The 18362-nt window shown below is 41.6% G+C and overlaps 1 protein-coding gene across 1 annotated transcript in view; it reads left to right on the top strand.

The window, feature by feature from the left end:
- Positions 1–18362, top strand: part of LOC133123174 (low-density lipoprotein receptor-related protein 1B-like) — a 484946-nt gene that overhangs the window by 380381 nt on the left and 86203 nt on the right. Inside the window, exons 55-61 of the mRNA XM_061233491.1 lie at positions 625–808; positions 1786–1871; positions 5650–5772; positions 11966–12147; positions 13698–13897; positions 17328–17516; positions 17809–17957. Coding sequence (XP_061089475.1) covers positions 625–808; positions 1786–1871; positions 5650–5772; positions 11966–12147; positions 13698–13897; positions 17328–17516; positions 17809–17957 — 1113 coding nt within the window. The remainder of the gene's footprint in view (positions 1–624; positions 809–1785; positions 1872–5649; positions 5773–11965; positions 12148–13697; positions 13898–17327; positions 17517–17808; positions 17958–18362) is intronic.

Raw genomic sequence — 18362 nt, forward strand, 5'->3', positions numbered from 1 at the left:
CAATATCAAATGGAATACAGCAGTGACTAGTTCATGAATATGATATTAAGCCTTGTTTATAAAACAATCCTTTCATCATATTTGTCCATAATAATATGTGCCCATGCCTGTTCCCATGGCAAGTTTTGTGCTTGTCAGTGTGACATTGACAGATACATCGGAGGGTATTGATATTCAATATTATCATCATTTAATTTCCTCAAGGTCTGCTGTTATAACACCATACCCAATGACAACAGCACTGCTGGTCCATCATGAGGACATTTGGAGAGAATTGATCAGTAGCCCATTGATTTTCTTCCTCGGCTGGGTTGCGTGTTTCAGATGTGATCCATACAGCCGCCGAAATGAACAACTCCCCTCTGTTTGATCGACTCCTCTCTGTTTGAGCGACTCCCCTCTGTTTGATCCACTCATCTGTTTGATCGACTCCTCTCTGTTTGATCAACTCTCCTCTGTTCGATCGTCTCCCCTCTGTTCGATCGACTCCCCTCTGTTCGATCGACTCCCCTTTGTTTGATCGACAGCCCTTTGTTTGATCGCCTCCCATCTGTTTGATCGCCTCCCCTCTGTTTGGTCGACTGCCATTTGTTTGATTGAGTCTTTGTTTGTCTGTTCACCCAGTGCAAGTGCTGGCCAGGCTTTCAGCTGAAGGGCGATGGAAAGACCTGCATAGACATCGATGAGTGCTCCTCCAGCCTGCCCTGCAGTCAGCACTGCGTCAACACCTACGGCTCTTTCAGGTGTTTGTGTGCGGACGGCTACGAGGCACCGGCGGGCAATCCCAACGCCTGCAAGTCTCTCTCAGGTATTATTTAAAGATTCACTTCGGATACCACGATAGAAAACACCTGAGGCTTGAGTTGACATCCCCCCGGAGCCTGTAGAAAATAGCCACCTACAGAAATGAGTCACGTGTATAAATTAGTATTCTGTAGAAAGGAGTCACCTGTAGAGATGAATCAGCTGCAGAAACGAGTCAGGTGTATAAATTATTATTCTGTTGAAAGGAGCCACCTGGCGAGAAGAGTCACCTACGGTAATGAATCAGGTGTGGAGATTAGTATTCTCTTGAAAATAGTTATCTGTAGAGAAGAGTCACCTACACAAATTAGTCAGGTATACTGATTAGTTTTCTATAGAAAGGAGTCACCTGGCAAGATGAGTCAGCTATAGAAATTTGTCAGGGGTAGAGATTAGTATTCTGTCAAAAGGAGTTATCTGTAGAGAAAAGTCACCTACAGAATTAAGTCAGGTGTAGAGATTAGTATTCTGTAGAAAGGAGTTACCTGTAGAGAAGTCACCTACAGTATATAAATGAATTGCGCAGAAAGGAGTCACCTGGTGAAAGCAGTCATCTGACGAAAGGTCACCTGTAGAGATTAGTCATCTGTAGAAAGCAGTCACCTTTAGAAAGGAGTTTCCACAAACACACAGAGGGAGTGCAGGTGAGGTGGGGGGTGTTTATGCATGACTGACATCCTCTGACAGGAAGCAGACAATCAAAGTGGAGCAGGTTAGCAGGGGAACAGAAGTAGAGGGTTATGGGATTCAAGGGGGGTTTGGGGAGTGTATGACAGTTTATGCCGGGGTTAGCTGGCATGCCTCCAAGAACATTGTTCAGCACCTTGCGCTGTGCTAATCTGAAAGCTCATTTAACCTCTGTGTACACAGCATCTGTGAGTCACCGTTTGTGGCATTTCCATCAATGTTGTTTTTATTCAGGGATCCGCAGGGATGTACATAGGCTTTGTAAACATCGTTCCGTTCACTTTTTTTCCCCAGCGGAAGAGCCCTTCCTTATACTTGCTGACCATCACGAGATACGCAAAATAAGCGTGGATGGCTCCAATTACACCCTTTTGAAACAGGTAAAAAAAAAACTATATATTTTTAATTGTATTCTCGGAGGCTGGAATAGCATAATTGTTTATTTGTTTATGCACTGTAGACAAAAATGTAACATTTTTTCTGATCTAAAATCTCTCGTAATTCACCATATGCAACTTAGCTGACATGACATATGGATGCTCCCTTATTTTGTTTTTGAGGAAAAAAGCCAAAGTCATTGTTTGAAATACGTCTCTCTCTGCAGGTAGATAATATCTTACTTCCTTTCAAGTTATTTATCTCGTCCTTTTCTTTCTCAGAATGGGAAGTGCTAGAAAAGCTATTTGTAGTTATGTGGCATATAATGTGTTTTTATGTTGACATTTAAATCAGGCTCAAAGGAATTTAAGCAATTAGACATCTTCTCTTTGTTTTTATGATTATTTTCTCCTTGAGAATTTGATCCCCATTTTGGAAAGCTCAATGTCATGTGTTAAGCAGTGTCATTTTGAATTTGCTTGCTCTGACTCATTACAAAGAGGATAATCATTTATTGTGCATCTGTCACCATGAGATATGTCAGAGATTATTTGGCTGGCATATCGTCATTACTTTTATTGAAGTATTGCATTGAAATCAATGATACATCATGGCACAATATTTAGAGAATTAAACAAACTGCAACATTAAGAAACGTAAGAGATTGTTGGGGATTAACTGAAGTGAATACTTAATTTCCCCTCTACTTGAGGTAAATATGCTTAGGATCCAAATGGCCACAGAGGCAGAAATAGCTTTTAAATTTCACTGAAAAATACATGGGCGTACAGATTTAATTTCCCTTAATGGCTCTCATTATGCACATTGATTTAAATGTCCGGGTTGGAGAAATTAAATGATTCAGTACCATGGGGTCCTTGGAAGAAACCCTACTGAGCATGTTCAGGAGTATGTGTAATATGAGTATGTAGTATGCAGTCTTGCCCTGCTCTGTCATCAGCATAGGGTGCGGGAATCACGTTGTGTGCGGCACTCTTGTACGGGTAGAGCATTTATACTCGAGCAGCATGTTGCACCTGTTGTGCAAGTAACGTAATCACATTATTGGTATAAATTTGGTCAAATATGAAGCATTTTTAATATTTATTTATTGATAAAGCCTTACACAGACCCATTTTTACATTTTATAAAGAAGTCTTAAACAGCCTTTAGAAGTCCAATGCAACATAGCTTTCAGTGCACACGATTATGATTTGGCAAATTCATTAATGTTTCAAAGGATTTGTTTTGTGACACAATTAGACTGTCAATCAGTTACCAGCTTGGGTAAATGAAAACACATGTGAAATATGTTCTATCCATGTGTTAGAAAGTATTGTTTCCCGCTGTGGAACATGACACATATAGGATTTGGATGACTCATTCCATTAACATGTTATTTCACTGACATTTTTGTGAGAAGCTTGAAAAGAGGTGTTAAAAACCAAAATCAGCACCTTGCTCTTTTTTGAAATGATCAGAAATTAGCTTGAATATCCGTTTGACAGAAATTGTTTGTTTGTCTCAATTGTCTGATTCACAGAAATCAGGGAATGCACACTTTTAAAACAAATTTGTTCATGCTGGCCATCGATAAACAAGGCCCTTGAACTCAAATAAACCGAAAATTATGTGGGTGGGATTTTGTGTCGAAAAGGTGGCTGAACGGCGTGAACTGTCTGAGTAAGAGGCCTTGTGATTGGTTGGCTGTCGCAGCGAAGTACACTCAGCGCACTCTGTTGACTTCAACCAGCGTTTTAATAATGCGTCCTGATAGTATGCCCTATTCAGTCCTGCAGCTTGGATTGCGGTTGATTTGTGTGAGCTTGGCTGATTTTTGATTGCGTGGCTCTTTGTACCCTTTTAAATTGGAAGGTGATCCTAACCGCCGCTGCTCAAGGTGAAAAAGGCGCTCGATGGTTTCCCCTCCCCCCTCCCTTCGAACGCTTCATTTGATTAAGCGGTCGCTAATGCGATATCGAGCCAATCGCCGCTCCTCCTCAAAATGAAGAAGTCGTGGAAAGCTGAAATTCCAGACCGTTCCGTGGTGGCATTTCCACCATGCCCCATTACAAAAAAGCATTCTCTTTATGACCGTCCTTGGGCGTTGTCAGCGATCGTTCATGTTTATCACCGTATGGATTAATGAACACTTGGTGGAAGTACCCTCTTGTGTCTGCGGCTGGTTTCGCTCCCTCTAGACTCTGCCCTGCTCTGCGTTGACCCTGGGCGAAGGGACTGCACCGGCAAACCTTTGAAGTAGATGCTAATGTAATCAGCAACAAATTGCAAAAACGGTCTCATATTGTTGATCTAAAAGGCATTACTATAAATAGAGCGCTGATATTACCCAATCAATCTGCCTAAGTTCGACACGCATTGGAAAAAGGTGCTCAAATTCTCCAGCCGTCCGTCTTTTGAAGGCCTCCGCTTGCTTTAATCTGGTGGGCAGCCATTTTGATTTGTTCCGCCGGGTTCAATGCTGCGATGTGACTCTAAACAAAGACATTCGCCTCACCCATTGACTTGCCAGAGCTATGAAGTCTGGCACGGGTTCAAGATCTTTATCCTCCTCCTGAAGCTCTGGAAGTCCCCACGGATCCTTTTAGCATCTGTCTAAAGTGTTTCGCTAATGAAGACGTCAGGCCCAGTTTCACCTGTCATCTTTCCCGGTGCTGCAGCCAAACACCCACAGCGAGCGAGAGAGCTGAGACACTGAGGAGGAAGGGTTCCTGACTGACAGGGATGCGTTCTGATCATCGCAGCCATGCATACAGACAGAAATATTGCTTTGATATCGTTCTGTTCTCTTTCCCGGTCCTTTCTTTTGAGTTTCGCGTAGCTACAGAGTTCCATCCAGTGGAGGCCACGCAAAATGTCGCGGGTTTCCTTTCACAAAGCGGCACTTGAACCTTATTCAGCTCAAGGCATGAATTTGAAATCCTGCCATTTAATAATAACAGAAACTCGCTCCGATGCAAAGAGCGGCCTTTTGTGTAAGATAATAAAATGTTTCCTTTGTGTCAAATAATGTTGAAGTTTCTTCTAGCTGTGTATTCTCACAGTAAAAAAAAAACATTAAAAGTTATTTTATTTAGCAACATGGCCACTAAATCCAGTTTATTTGTATATGCGTAGTAGGATTGGGGAACAAAGTAACACAGCTTTTCCCCTGGCTGGTCTGAACTACTTTCCCATGCACCTGTGGGAATTTATACTTTCCCCACTGGCTTTGTAACAGAACAACCCTAAACAATTTGAGGTTGAAAGGATTGCAAATCAGACACCATAAAGACTGTATTTTCCTGTTAACTGTACAACAGTGTCAAATAATATTGAAGTTTCTTCTTTCAGTGCGTTGTTCTTCTTGTGTTTAAATGTTTCTCTGTGTTCTGATCCATTCTGATGTTTGGCAGAAATTGCCTAAAGGGTATCTACAGTTGTTATTTGACCCCTTGTGTTTTACATCGCAGATATATCTTATTTTAAGCCAAGAAATGTTTTTTTACCAAAATAGTCCATGGATGATGTTCTGCTGCATGGTAATCATGCTCACACCAAGGCAACAGCCTTTTTAATTGCTTCACCAAATAAGGCCTATCTTCAAGCTTAATCATTTGGTTCTTATTGTTTAATCAAACATTCCAAGAACCCCTTCTAACAATCCAAGTAACCTCATTCTCAATGGGAATGTGAAGAGGTTTAGGTTGGTGTGTACTCTAGAACTATCTAACAGCGTCTTTCTACTCTACCTTTCTGTCTCCAACCCCCCCTCCACAGGGCCTCAGCAACATCGTGGCCATAGACTTTGACTACAGGAAGGAGTTTATCTATTGGATTGACTCGAGCAGACCCAGCGGACGCAGGATAAACAGAATGCGGCTGAATGGGAGCGACCTGAAGGTACGTCAGGGCAGGGACTTGGCGGGACCATCCGAGGATATGCCTGCGCATAATGGTCTTATATTGAGGTCTCAGCAGCAAGGACGCCATTAATCCTCCCTCCGCACCCTCGTCCCTCTCGCTCTGCTCAGATTGCATTGTGGGTGAGCGGTAGGTTTGCACAGCTATTCCTGGCCTCTGTGTAAACACCCTCTACTGGGAAAGGGGCTGCAAGGGAGGCTGTGGTCCAAATTCTTTCATTTCAGCAGGATGGCATTACTATTGCAGCAGAGGTTTAGTTTTCCTGAATGAATATTGTATTATATTATGTTGCATTGTATTATTATATAATATGTAATGCAATATGGGTTTGTGTGTTGCTCTTGAGAGTGTGTTGTGTGGATTATATGGGTCGACATTGGCTCAGGCGGTAAGAGCAGTCGTCTGGCATTTGGAGGGTTACCGTTTACCGGTGTAGAAGTGTTCCTGTGCAAGACAGCTAACACCTAAATGCTCCTGAAGAGCTGGTTGGTGCCTTGCATGGCAGCCAATTGCCGTTGGTGTGCGAGTGTGTGTATGAACGGGTCAATGGGAAGCATCAATTGTACAGTGTTTTGGATAAAGGCGCTGCCTAAAATCCCAACCATTTAACATTTTACCATTTACATTACATTTTTACATTTTTGTCATTTGGCAGACGCTTTTAATTCAAAGCGATTTACAAGTGCAGTCGTACGTACATACGTTTTTAACAGAATTTTAAATATCTTTGTCATTGTTGTTGTTGTATTTTACCAACCAAGATCTACTAAGAAAAAAATTACATAATATGTTTATGGTTTGTATTGTGCAGTGCTTTTTATGGATGTTGTAAGGAGAGTTTTACAGCTACAGAGTGTTTGCTAGCTTCAGCCGTCAACAAGACACGACCCTGACCTAGCAGGTGCACACTGTCTATTCAGCACAAAATGGCCACTCTTAAGTATTAGAACATCTATACTTAACAGACACTACCCGCTCTGCGCTGAGAGTGCTGTTTGGAGGGCAAGGACAGAACCGCAGTAAGGCGTGTCTTCGACCAATCACAGTACCATGGCCAATGATTGACGCACGGGCAGGTGTTTCTGTACTTCACCTGCCAGGGAACCCAGCTGGTTATGTGTAATGGGAGGGAATAATGGAGCTTTAAGATCCATCAATGCAAGGATCCCTGGTGGATTTGCACACTGTGCCGTGAAAGTCAAAAAGAAAAAACTTGGATGTGTTTGAATGTGGTTTTTTAAATTTTGCATATTTTTCTTGTCTTTTTATAATTATTTTAAGAGCAGCATAAGTATTTTAAAAGCCGGGTTGAAGGGAGTAGGTCTGCGGTAGACTTGGAGTACCCTTGGGAAGAGGGGAGAATGGAGTGGAAGTAATTTCTCTGAGCTTTCAGCTCCTCAATAGTGATCTGGCTGTAGTGCAAATGTCATTGAAAGCGGGAGGCAAACACTCATTTATCAGGTAATTGTCCCAAACCAGTTTTTCCATTGTAAGAATGACAATTTCCTTTCTAAGAAGCTTTTACCTATTTATTTGACGTTCAGGACAGATTACCAGCTTCCTTTGTATGAAGTTGCATTTGCTGCTCCAGCACCAAACATGACATACAGTATGTTTCATTAGAATTACAATATCATGCTAAAGGACTGCAACTAGATATTTGGATTTTGCAACCATTTGTATTGTTGGTGTGAGTAATATTTTGTTGCGGCGGTGAAACTAAAACAGTTTACAAACATTTAAAATGATTAGCTCTTTAATTATTTGTTCCCCCTGCAAATTACGCGACTTGGAGGATTCCCCACACTTTTTGGTGCCTCAATTCTCAACTCTACAGTTCATCACCGCCACAGAATAATGCAAATTTCAGAACTTCCCTTCCATTATTATGACAAAGGATAGGAATTTTCTGAGAGGCGCAGATAGGTTAGAGTGTTGTTTATGGTTAAAATATGAAAGTGAGTTAAGTACAACTCGTACTGCAGGAATAAGTGTAAACCATTTTGCATTTAAAGGTGAAATATAAGATATATAATATTATATTCAAAATAAATATCAAATACAAGGTAGATTGGCTCTTATATTGAAACAATAATACTGAAATAAGTTGCTCAACATGTATTGTAAACTATAACTATTCACATTTAACTCTAAAACAGTTAGCACTTGACATGAAGTCAAATTCACTGCTTGTTTTCCACAAACATCAAAAATCCCACCTTTTCAGAGAATAAAAGCAAAACACACCTTCTTGTGTTGAAGCTTACACCTTGATAGTGGCACTGGATTTTCAATTATCAATGACTGTCAATGAGTGTAACTTTGCCAATCTATATCTGTAATGGTGCTTGTTTACCCTGCAAAATGCATTTTATTCATCATCATCATAATAATAATAATAATAATAATAATAATAATAATAATAATAATAATACATTTTACTTGTGAAGGGCTTTTCCCAAGCTCAAAGCACTGTACAGTACAAACATTTTAAAAAGTACTAGAAGCAACACAAATAACAAGAGTAAAAACAAGAGCAAGCAATAAAAACAATGTCTACAAGGAACACAATGGGAGGAGAATAACCCCCAATGACCAGAGAAAGAACATGCTGTGTGTGGTGACCAGTGTCACAGGCTTTCCTAAACGGGCAGGTTTTCAGCTGTCTTTTTAAAATGGATTTACAAGTCCTTATTCACTGGGCGCGGCAACATTAAAAGCTCTGTCACCCATAGAATGGAGTTTGGTGGGGGGTACAGTGTGCCAGAACCGGAGGTGCGAAGAGGGCGACCGGGAGTGTATAGTAGCGATTCGGGAGCTCAGTGAGGTAATAGGGTGCAAGACCAGATAGACCATTGTAGGTCATTAAACTCTATCCTCGATGGGACTGGGAGCCAATGGAGGTTTTGCAGTACAAGGGGATATGTGCTCACTTGGCAGAGTTCTGAAGCATTTGGAGATGAGACAGTGAGTTAGACAGTGACTAATTGCAATAGTCGTGGTGTAATAAAAGCATGGACTAGCTTCTCTGCATCTGAGAGGGACACTTTCCACTGTGGCTTAAAGCATATGCTAAATGACTAAACTGTAAATTGAAAAATGTATTACCTGATGGCATTTTATTCTGCTCCATGTGCTGTTATTTATTATTTAGCTGTTTTAATAATTTGCATGTCAGTTAGCAGCCCTAGTTGACAATAACTTTAATCGCTTGTGCTTTGAAATAAGCTTGTCCTTAATGCAGGTTAAGTCATATACGATAGGCTTGTTGTACACAAAATGGATGTTATTTCTCTGCTCATTTAATCATTTAATACAGAGTAATACAGGAAACAAAGTTGGCACAAGGAGTACAAGGAAACATTGTAACATTAAATCATTAATGACTTGGGACATTCTGCCTTGGCATTAGAAATAATGAAACATGTGGCTTTTGGCCAAATGGAGAAAAGCCATTTTAGTGTGTCTCAATGGCGGACATAATAAGTAAGGCAGACTCGTAGACTTCAGTCTTACACTTTGTTATAAGTAACGACAAGCTCTTATAGGTTAGGAGTATTTTATGTATCCATTCGTATTCATTTTCTAGATAAGTTTAGTACATCTAGCCTCAGGTAAGCTTGTGCAGTGATGCTGTCGAGTTGTGTATCCTCGTACACAGGGATTTCTGTCTGCATTAAAGGTGTGTAAGCAGTAGTGCCCTCATCAAAGTGAGGGAGCACTAATATTTTGAACTGTGACTTGTTTAGCATTAAAACTAAAATTGTATTGGACAATTCAATTGCAATCACAGCACAGACAAGTTATGTTATATATAAGTACGGCTGAACCAATGCAGGAACCAATGGAGAATTGGGGGGGTCGGTTTTTTGTGTGTGCAGGAAAAGAGCATATCAGTGTGCTGGCTCCCTTCTCTTCATGTATGTGCTTTTCAGCCCAGCACCTTACTAAAATCACTATCACAATCTCCAGTATATTTATGTATACCACTAAGGGTGAACTCTGCACCCTGTCATAGACTGCTCTTGATCCACCTTCACCAGCTTCTACACGCATTGTTAAATTGTAACATGTTTATTTGCAAACCATGAATATAGCTGGATAGTTGGAGCAACTCAGGTTAAGGATAATTCAGGTCGAGGCAGTACAATGGCGGCACTCCATCAGTGAATCAGACATGCAACCTTTCAGTTACAAGCCCGTTTCCATCGCCTTTATCTTAGGCTGCCGCCATCACGGTATCTTTCAACCATTGTGAAGGAGAGGTCTTGTCAGAAATCCGTTCCTTCACAGCGAGACGTGCATTCAGCTCTTACCACTTCGCCGCGCTGTCAGGATGAAATAGATCCGTTCTTAAACATTCATGTAGTTTTCCCAGAAACGAGCTGGCGATCTCACCGCCAGCTTTCATCTGAATAAAGCTATGATGATTTTCAATGAAGGCAGCCTTTCAAAAGCTTGAACTTTGGTTTATGTAAACACCGATTTGTTCCTTTCAGGAGGAGAGGGTGGGGAGAAAAACAGCATTAATTGCTGAAGTCATTTATCTGAGTGCCAGACATTTATCAAATTGTTTACCTCGTGCACATTCGAAATTTGACATTTTGAATTCCTTTGACCTTCACTTTTAGATAAGGCGATCTTTCAAATCAATACAAAGAAAGACTGCATATAGACCTGGAGCTCCACTTTCATGAGAAGCATTCAATAATGATTAGTGATTCAAATAAGTTTGAGCTTTTTTGTAAACAAACCTCTCAGGCTGTTATATTTGTAAAGAATATTTTAAAGCTTTACTGTGTTTTAATTACTACTTCAGGGACAGTGCTGTTTGCTGTCAATTTACTGGGGTGTGTGGTAGTACAAAAAAACTTCAAAGCATTCTCTGGCTCTTGAAAAAGGGGGGGCCTCATTTTTTAATTTTTGCTTCATATAGTGTAAAAAGGGGTCGGTTTGATGTACCAGCTGTCATTGGCATTTATTTTTGCCAACGAGCTCTGCTTATTCTAAATTAAAAAGAAACATAATGTCTGTGCTCAGTGTAGGATTTATTACAGTGTCATTATTTATATGAGTTTCTCGTTTGCTGTATTGTGGACAAAGAGAACCTTATTCAAACATTTATTATGTTCGTGGCAGTAAAACTAATCAGTTGGTTAGCTTCAACAATTGTTGCAGTCAAGATATAATTTCTGGATTGTCTTCATTTGTTTTTGCATCGTACTGCAAATTGTAGTCACTCATGTATGTACCTTCATTTCAACTTAAAATCTTTTCCTGAATACATTAATTAGTACAATAAGCTGATTTAGTTCCATAATTATGCATGGTATGGAACACATACATACTTGACATACATACAGTTACATAACTTAAACCCAGTTTGACTGACTAGATACGTGAATCAAGGTCTCTTCAGTAATAAGTGCCTGTGAGCGTACTTTAATTAGTTGTGAAATCAGCTCGATGAACTCTGACATGAACTAAGGCAGCCTTATCACCCTCTACCCTTCTCCCATCAAACTGCTGAAGCTAAGCAGTCATACCACCCTGTACCCTTCCCCTATCAAACTGCTGAAGCTAAGCAGCCATACCATACCATACCATTCACCAGCTTCTACACATGTTGTTAAATTGTAACATGTTTATATGCAAACCGTGAATACAGCTAGATAGTTGGAGTTCCATCAGTGAATCATATATGAAACCTTTCAGTTAAAGCCTGTTTCCATAGCCTTTTGTCCTTGGCTGACTAAACACGGGAATCAAGGTCTCTTCAGTAATGAGTGCCTGTGAGCATATTTTTATTAGAGTACCCTCTACCCTTCTCATATCAACCTGCTGGAGCTAAGCAGCCATCCCATCCTGCACCCTTCTCATATGCTAAGAAGCCATACAAAAAAAGTATGCATATATCCAAAAGCTGACATATAATTGAAATGTCACTTTTTTTCCAGCTCCTCAATAAGCTAATATGCAGAATTTTAGTCTGATTATTTTTATGATTTGTGGATATGTGAGTCCAAAACCCATTAGCGCCCAAGCCGGTAATAATCCGTTTGGGTCGTGTTAACCTAACAGGATGCCCAGACATAGCAGAACGGAAAGTTCCAGAAAGTCTGTTGGGTCGGATGATCCCGTTGCCTTCATGTCGCCCTTTCCCTCATTACAGATAGTCCACCGCACAGCCGTTCCCAGCGCACTGGCTGTGGACTGGATTGGGAAGAACCTGTACTGGTGCGATGCGGAGAAGGCGACCGTGGAGGTGTCAAAGGTCAACGGCCTGTACCCCACCATCCTGGTGGGCTCAGGCCTGAAGAACCCCAGGAATCTGGCTCTGGATCCACAGACTGGGTACACCCCTACTCGTTTAAAAAAATACATTTAATTTAATTTTGTGTATGTGTTGATAAATAGTCCTTAAGTATTTGGACAGTGACAATTTTGGGAAGTGAATGAATGAGGCTAGAGCGCAGACTTTCGGCATTTATGTACATCCATATCACCTTAATAAACCGGAAGTTGTGGTTTCTGCACCTGGTCCTGTAGCGTAGTGGTTAAGATACCTGACTGGGACATGCTTGGTCAGTGGTTTGATCCCCGGCGTAGCCACAATAAGATCTGCACAGCCGTTGGGCCCTTGAGCAAGGCCTTTAACCCTGCATTGCTCCAGGGGAGGAGTGTCTCCTGCTTAGACTAATCAACTGTACGTCGCTCTGGATAAGAGCGTCTGCCAAATGGCATTAATGTAATGTAATGGTCCAAATTGAAATGCAAGTGAAGTATGTGAAATCAGCCCCTAGACCCTAGATTTGTCATGAGGGAACAAATCCGCAAAACTGCAGACTTTGAGCAGTGAAATTGCCCAGCATGCTTTTCTGTAACCTAGGGACAGAGCTAAGCTGTCATAAATATGGGTGCAATTGGATAGTCAATGCCCCACACATACATTTTTATCTCTACAGTACAGTAACAATATAAAGTTGATCAGTTGATTAATATTATTCACCAATGGGTACAGTACAGTAACTACACATATACTAGCAATAACAGACAAATGCAGACAAAGGACGTAAATAATGGTCTGATTTTATATCATCATCGTCATAATGATGATATAGGCCAAAATGTTCTTATTTTTGAACAAATTGTGTCAGTTGACCATTAAGCTAGGATGAGGCTGGTCTGGCTCATCACTGAGAGGAAATATTCAAACAGCATTTCAGTGTATGTACTGGAACTGAGAAATAACACATAGTCTAAGTGAGTGTTTTGGTAAATAGCCTCAATCAAAAATGAAAGAAGCAAATGTTCAAACATTTCATTACTGGAATGTTTCATTCCTTTTCTCTTCGCTTTTTGCGCCAGATCTTGACCAGATGAATTCCAGTCTGGCTTGTAGACGGGCACCACTAGCTGGCTAGCAGACACAACAACAACTGATCTCACACATGTTTTTGGTGGCAAATTGTGTTCTATATTAAAAGATCCTTTTTCCTTGCAGTTGTGTTTCACTTCTTTTGAGAGAGTGTTGTTACTCACATTGTTTAGAAGGACATTTGTTTTGAAAAGGATTTTTGGGAATGGGTCACGGAAAGGCCACGGCCCAGACGAGCGGGAGCCGTTGGTCTTCAGTCGCACAAAGAACCAGAGACAAAGAAACGCCATTCTGACTTTGAATGTGGCTTTTAAGCAGTGATTCATTTCAACATGAAAGACCAAACTGAGAGATGTGAAAGTTTTTATTATTATTATTATTGACTCAGACGTCTAGTTGAGGGAGCCATTATAAGCATTGCTATGATTACCCACTGTAAAGGTCATCATCGGTGCTATGGAATGAAATGAGCCGTGAGGTAAGAATAATAAAATATTCAAGTGTGCAAAATGGCCACTGTCTCAAGGTACGTCTTCTGGATCGACTGCTGCGAGCACCCTCACATCGGCCGAGTGGGTATGGACGGGAGCCAGAGGGCCGTTATCGTCGAAGCCGAAATCTACAGCCCCGCGGCTCTGACCATCGATTACACCAACCGGAGGCTATACTGGGCTGACGAGAACCACATCCTGTTTGCCAACATGGACGGGTCCCGACGGCACAAGGGTAAGCAGCGGAACGCTCTAATTATTCCTTAACCCGTACCCCCCGCCTGCTTCTCTTTAAATTTGTATCCGCTAACAAGTCGGTTAAAGGCATACCGTTTTTCGCTCGCATAATTAGAAGCGGATGCGACCTGTGTTCGTGGCTTCTTTCTTTCTGCTTTTAATTTCCACGAGCCTAATTGGGCCTATCTAAGGGGGAGAAGATGGCTGTGAATGATGAATGCTATTATCACCCAGAGCTCTGTCTTCTTCATTACAGAAACACTGACTCGGGGGGAGAGTGAGTGAGTGAGTGAGAGAGAGAGGGGGAGGGAGCCATCCTTTTTCTCCCAGGTTCAGCAGGAACTCGCACTCGTTATCACACCGGGGTTCATTCTGCCTTGTGTTCATTCCTCCCTTTCCCTGTTTTTTTCTCACTTTTTTAATCCTCAACCTACACCGTCTTCGTTGCCCGCTTGTTAAATTCCCTTTACTCGGGATGAAAGAAGAGAAGGCACGAGCCACAGGCGGCCGGCTTTAATCTGCGGCTGTCGCTCTACGGTCGCTCGCTGATTGATGACGCTCTAGCGGGATCGCGGGGTGGTCACGTCCATACCCGTCTGCCGTGTGCCCGTACCGGGAAGCCGTGTTTAATTTGGGATTGCCTCACCTCAAAAATGGTGGCTTACTCCACAGATTTTATCAGAATTTTCTGCAGGGCAGGAAACTAACTTTTTTGTCAACTGACTGCAGTGAATGGATCCCAGTATTCACCAGCCAATTCCATTGTTTTGCCAGGCAACTAGATATTTAGTGTCAGGGCGTGGGGGGCTACCTGTCAAAGTGGCTCGTGGTGTTGTCAACCTACAACTACAAGAGACAGATAAAATGTACCCGCGTTTGGCTGGTGGCTGTTAATTTCACACCCTGATGATGTGTCTGACCTTTTTGTGAAAAGGTCGTGGTTGTGTATTTTTCTCGCCGTATGTATGTTAATGTACGTATATTCCTGCATTCCCTTCCATTCCAGAGGTTCACAGCATGAACATAATTCCCATGGTGTTTCAAGATGAGCGTTTATCAAATATTAATGAACCCCTGTTGCTCTTCAGACCAGTCACTGTACATAAATAATAATAATAATAATAATAATAATAATAATAATAATAATAATAATAATAATAATAATAATAATAATAATAATAATAAGGCAGCACGGATGGTGCAGTGGGTAGCACTGCCGCCTCACAGCAAGGAGGTCCTGGGTTCGAATCCCCGTCGGCCGGGGCCTCTCTGTGTGGAGTTTGCATGTTCTCCCCGTGTTTGCGTGGGTTTCCTCCGGGTACTCCGGTTTCCTCCCACAGTCCAAAGACATGCAGGTTAGGCTGATTGGACAGTCTAAATTGCCCATAGGTATGAGTGTGTGAGTGAATGGTGTGTGTGCCCTGCGATGGACTGGCGACCTGTCCAGGGTGTATTCCTGCCTTTCGCCCAATGAATGCTGGGATAGGCTCCAGCCCCCCTGCGACCCTGATCAGGATAAGTGGGTTAAGATAATGGATGGATGGATGGATGGATAATAATAATAATAATAATAACAGTAGTACTAAAATAAAATCTACTGTTCCAGTAGTAAAACTGTCAATTATAATCAATCCTTCAGGCCTGTGTAAAAGACCAGTGATTTTTACATTACCAGTGCGACCTAGTAGTTAGGAAAGCGGGCTTGCAACCGGAATGTGGCAGACTTTAATATCCGTTATGAGGCCTCTATTGTACCATCGAGGAAGGTGCTCAAACTAAACAGCTATCTGTACATGAGCTGGGAGCCCCCTTAGCATATAAGTAATGTACCGCAGTGCACATATTCTTTACCCCTGCCCCAGATGTGCCCATTCACACGCAGTAAAACCTGTGCCACTTCTCCCAACATAAAGGCAGTTGAATTATCTTTTATCACCTGTGGGGAGTCCTCAACGTACGTTGACCCATTTTCCATTCTTATATCCGGAATGTCTTATGTTTCTGATGACCTTTTTCAGTTTATGTTGAATCGGTCCCTGCAGTTGAGTTTCGTCCCAACTGTAACCAAGAGTTGTTTTTTTTTGGGTGCATTAAAGGAATGCAGTTGGGAGGGTCGTCATGATAATGTGATATTGGGTGCTGTGCATCTGTCTTGCTTTCATACCACTTGCTTACTTTTCTGCTTAGAGTTCTACCTAAGAAAACAGCATTCATAATACAGCTCTGTGTTTCATGATACAGCGCTGTATTTTGTAATTTACCATTGCTCGATGAGTGACAAATGTGGATCATGTTTTAAGGACGCGCTTTTACCTAAGAGGAAACGATTTAGTGCTTAAAAATAATTATGTATTGTTGTTTAATGTGCAAGAAATTAGACTAGGCTATGAAAACATAATTAAAATAAAAGTGCTTTTGATGAAGAAACAGTATGATATGAAATGGCTCCTTTCCCAATCCAGGAGAAAATAAAAGTGCACATTGGAATGCAACCACTCTAATTTGCATTACATTGACATTAAATCCCCTCTATGTATAGCTTCACACAATTTCCACATTTTGCAAATACAATATTAATGGTGCTGATATGGTTTTGATGTTGGGAACAGCATCAGATCATTCTAGACCTCCGGGTTAGCTGCATGCTTTCTTTGTCAGATGGATTCAAATGGATTCAGATGGAGACTCAAAGCAGATTTAGCCTTTTTCCCCAGTTCGTTCAGCAATTGAAACTATTTTAATGTATTTCCCCGTCATCAGTGTAAAAGTGACTCTTGAGCAGGGATTGAACAATTGTCACCTTTTCCAGAAAGGTCCTGTTTTACAGGTCCTCTCTTTTTACACACACTGGCAGCCCTTCCATTCATCACTACATGGACCAAAATTATAACTTGGATTAAATTAATTGGTGCTTTCACTAACATTTATACCATAGCAAGAATTAGGCCTATTGTTATTTGTTTCTTCACAAGCACAGTTTGGGTGAAAAAATAACTAAAAAGAACTAATCAAACAGTGTTTTTGAACAAAAAGTGTAACGCTTACATTACATTTTGATTAAATACTGTGTTTCTGTTTTGCACATGTTACTTGGAGGATGCTGAATTGTTATTATTGGGGAAAGATATTCTGCTCACACGAGTGAAATACGTAATAGTTTTGGATTCAAATACTTTTCTGTGATCTTGCCTGGTGCAGTTGAGCCAACCAAAACCAGAAGGCAGGGGCTGCGTCCAAAACTGCAAAATTGCTGCCTTCATAAGCAGTATTCTAAGACAGGAAGGCATCGAGTGCCGTCCCATTGCAAAGTGTGCATAAAATGATGCCTTCTAAGTAGCCTTCATTGAATTGATTTTGAAGGCAGCGTCAATGTATCCTTCGCTGGGCTCCCAGACTATGAAACTAACCTGGCACCACCCTTTTCACAGTGCCCAATCAAGACATCCACGGGGTGGTGGGACTGACGCTGTTCGAGGACTACATCTACTGGACCGATGGGAAGTCCAAATCCCTCAACCGAGCACACAAAACCACTGGAGACCAGCAGGTGGAGCTACTGAGCACCTGGCAGACCATCACCGACATCAAAGTGTACCACCCTTTCCGGCAGCCTGACGGTAAACAACTCCCTTTTAATCACCTCTCCACTTCCTTTTTTTGACGTTTATTTCTCACAGTTCCTACAAAAGAGTAACAATTTGATTTAACTGATGTCTGTGTGCCTGCCTTTTGTTAAATGTCTGCTTGTATACCCAAATGTGTATTTGGGTTTGTATGTATTATCTATGATCTGTTTGCCCGTATTCACGTTTTTGGTACTTTGTGTCTTCGTTAAGCACTTTGAAACCTTGTGTTTAGAAACGGGCTATATAAATAAAGTTTTACTTACTTATTGACTTCCCTCCTCAGTTCCCAAACACCAGTGTCAAGTGACCAACGGCGGATGCAGTCACCTGTGTTTGCTGTCCCCCGGGGGTGGATACAAGTGTGCCTGTCCCATCAATTTTTACCTGGGCGCCGACAACAAGACCTGCTTATCGAACTGCACCGCCAGTCAGGTGAGCACCCCTCGGCCCGCGGGAACCAGGGTTCTGTGGAGCGGCGTCTGTATCGAGTTAGCGCTTCTGTTTAGCATTCTCGCGCCATTAAGTCTATAAAAATGCGAAGGAGCAAAGAGAGCTGCCGCGCTTTCAAACATCCGATTAAGAATGCTGCGCTGCATTTCCGTTCACGTATCTGGGAGTACATGTATGTCACATTTTGTGTCACCTGCGTAACCCTGAATCCAACACATGACATTAACATCTTATCAGCATCGGCGCAGAATGCTTAGCTGCTAGCAAACAAATATTTAACGCAGCATATGGCGTCTTCATGAATATGTTTCTGAATTTTAAACGGAGAGTTTAGAAAGCTGGGGGAGGTGCCGAGTTGCATCTTAAATGAACTGTTATCTCAGCTCT

Source organism: Conger conger, chromosome 3 (genome assembly GCF_963514075.1).
Source record: "Conger conger chromosome 3, fConCon1.1, whole genome shotgun sequence".
NCBI classification, from domain to species: Eukaryota; Metazoa; Chordata; class Actinopteri; order Anguilliformes; family Congridae; genus Conger; species Conger conger.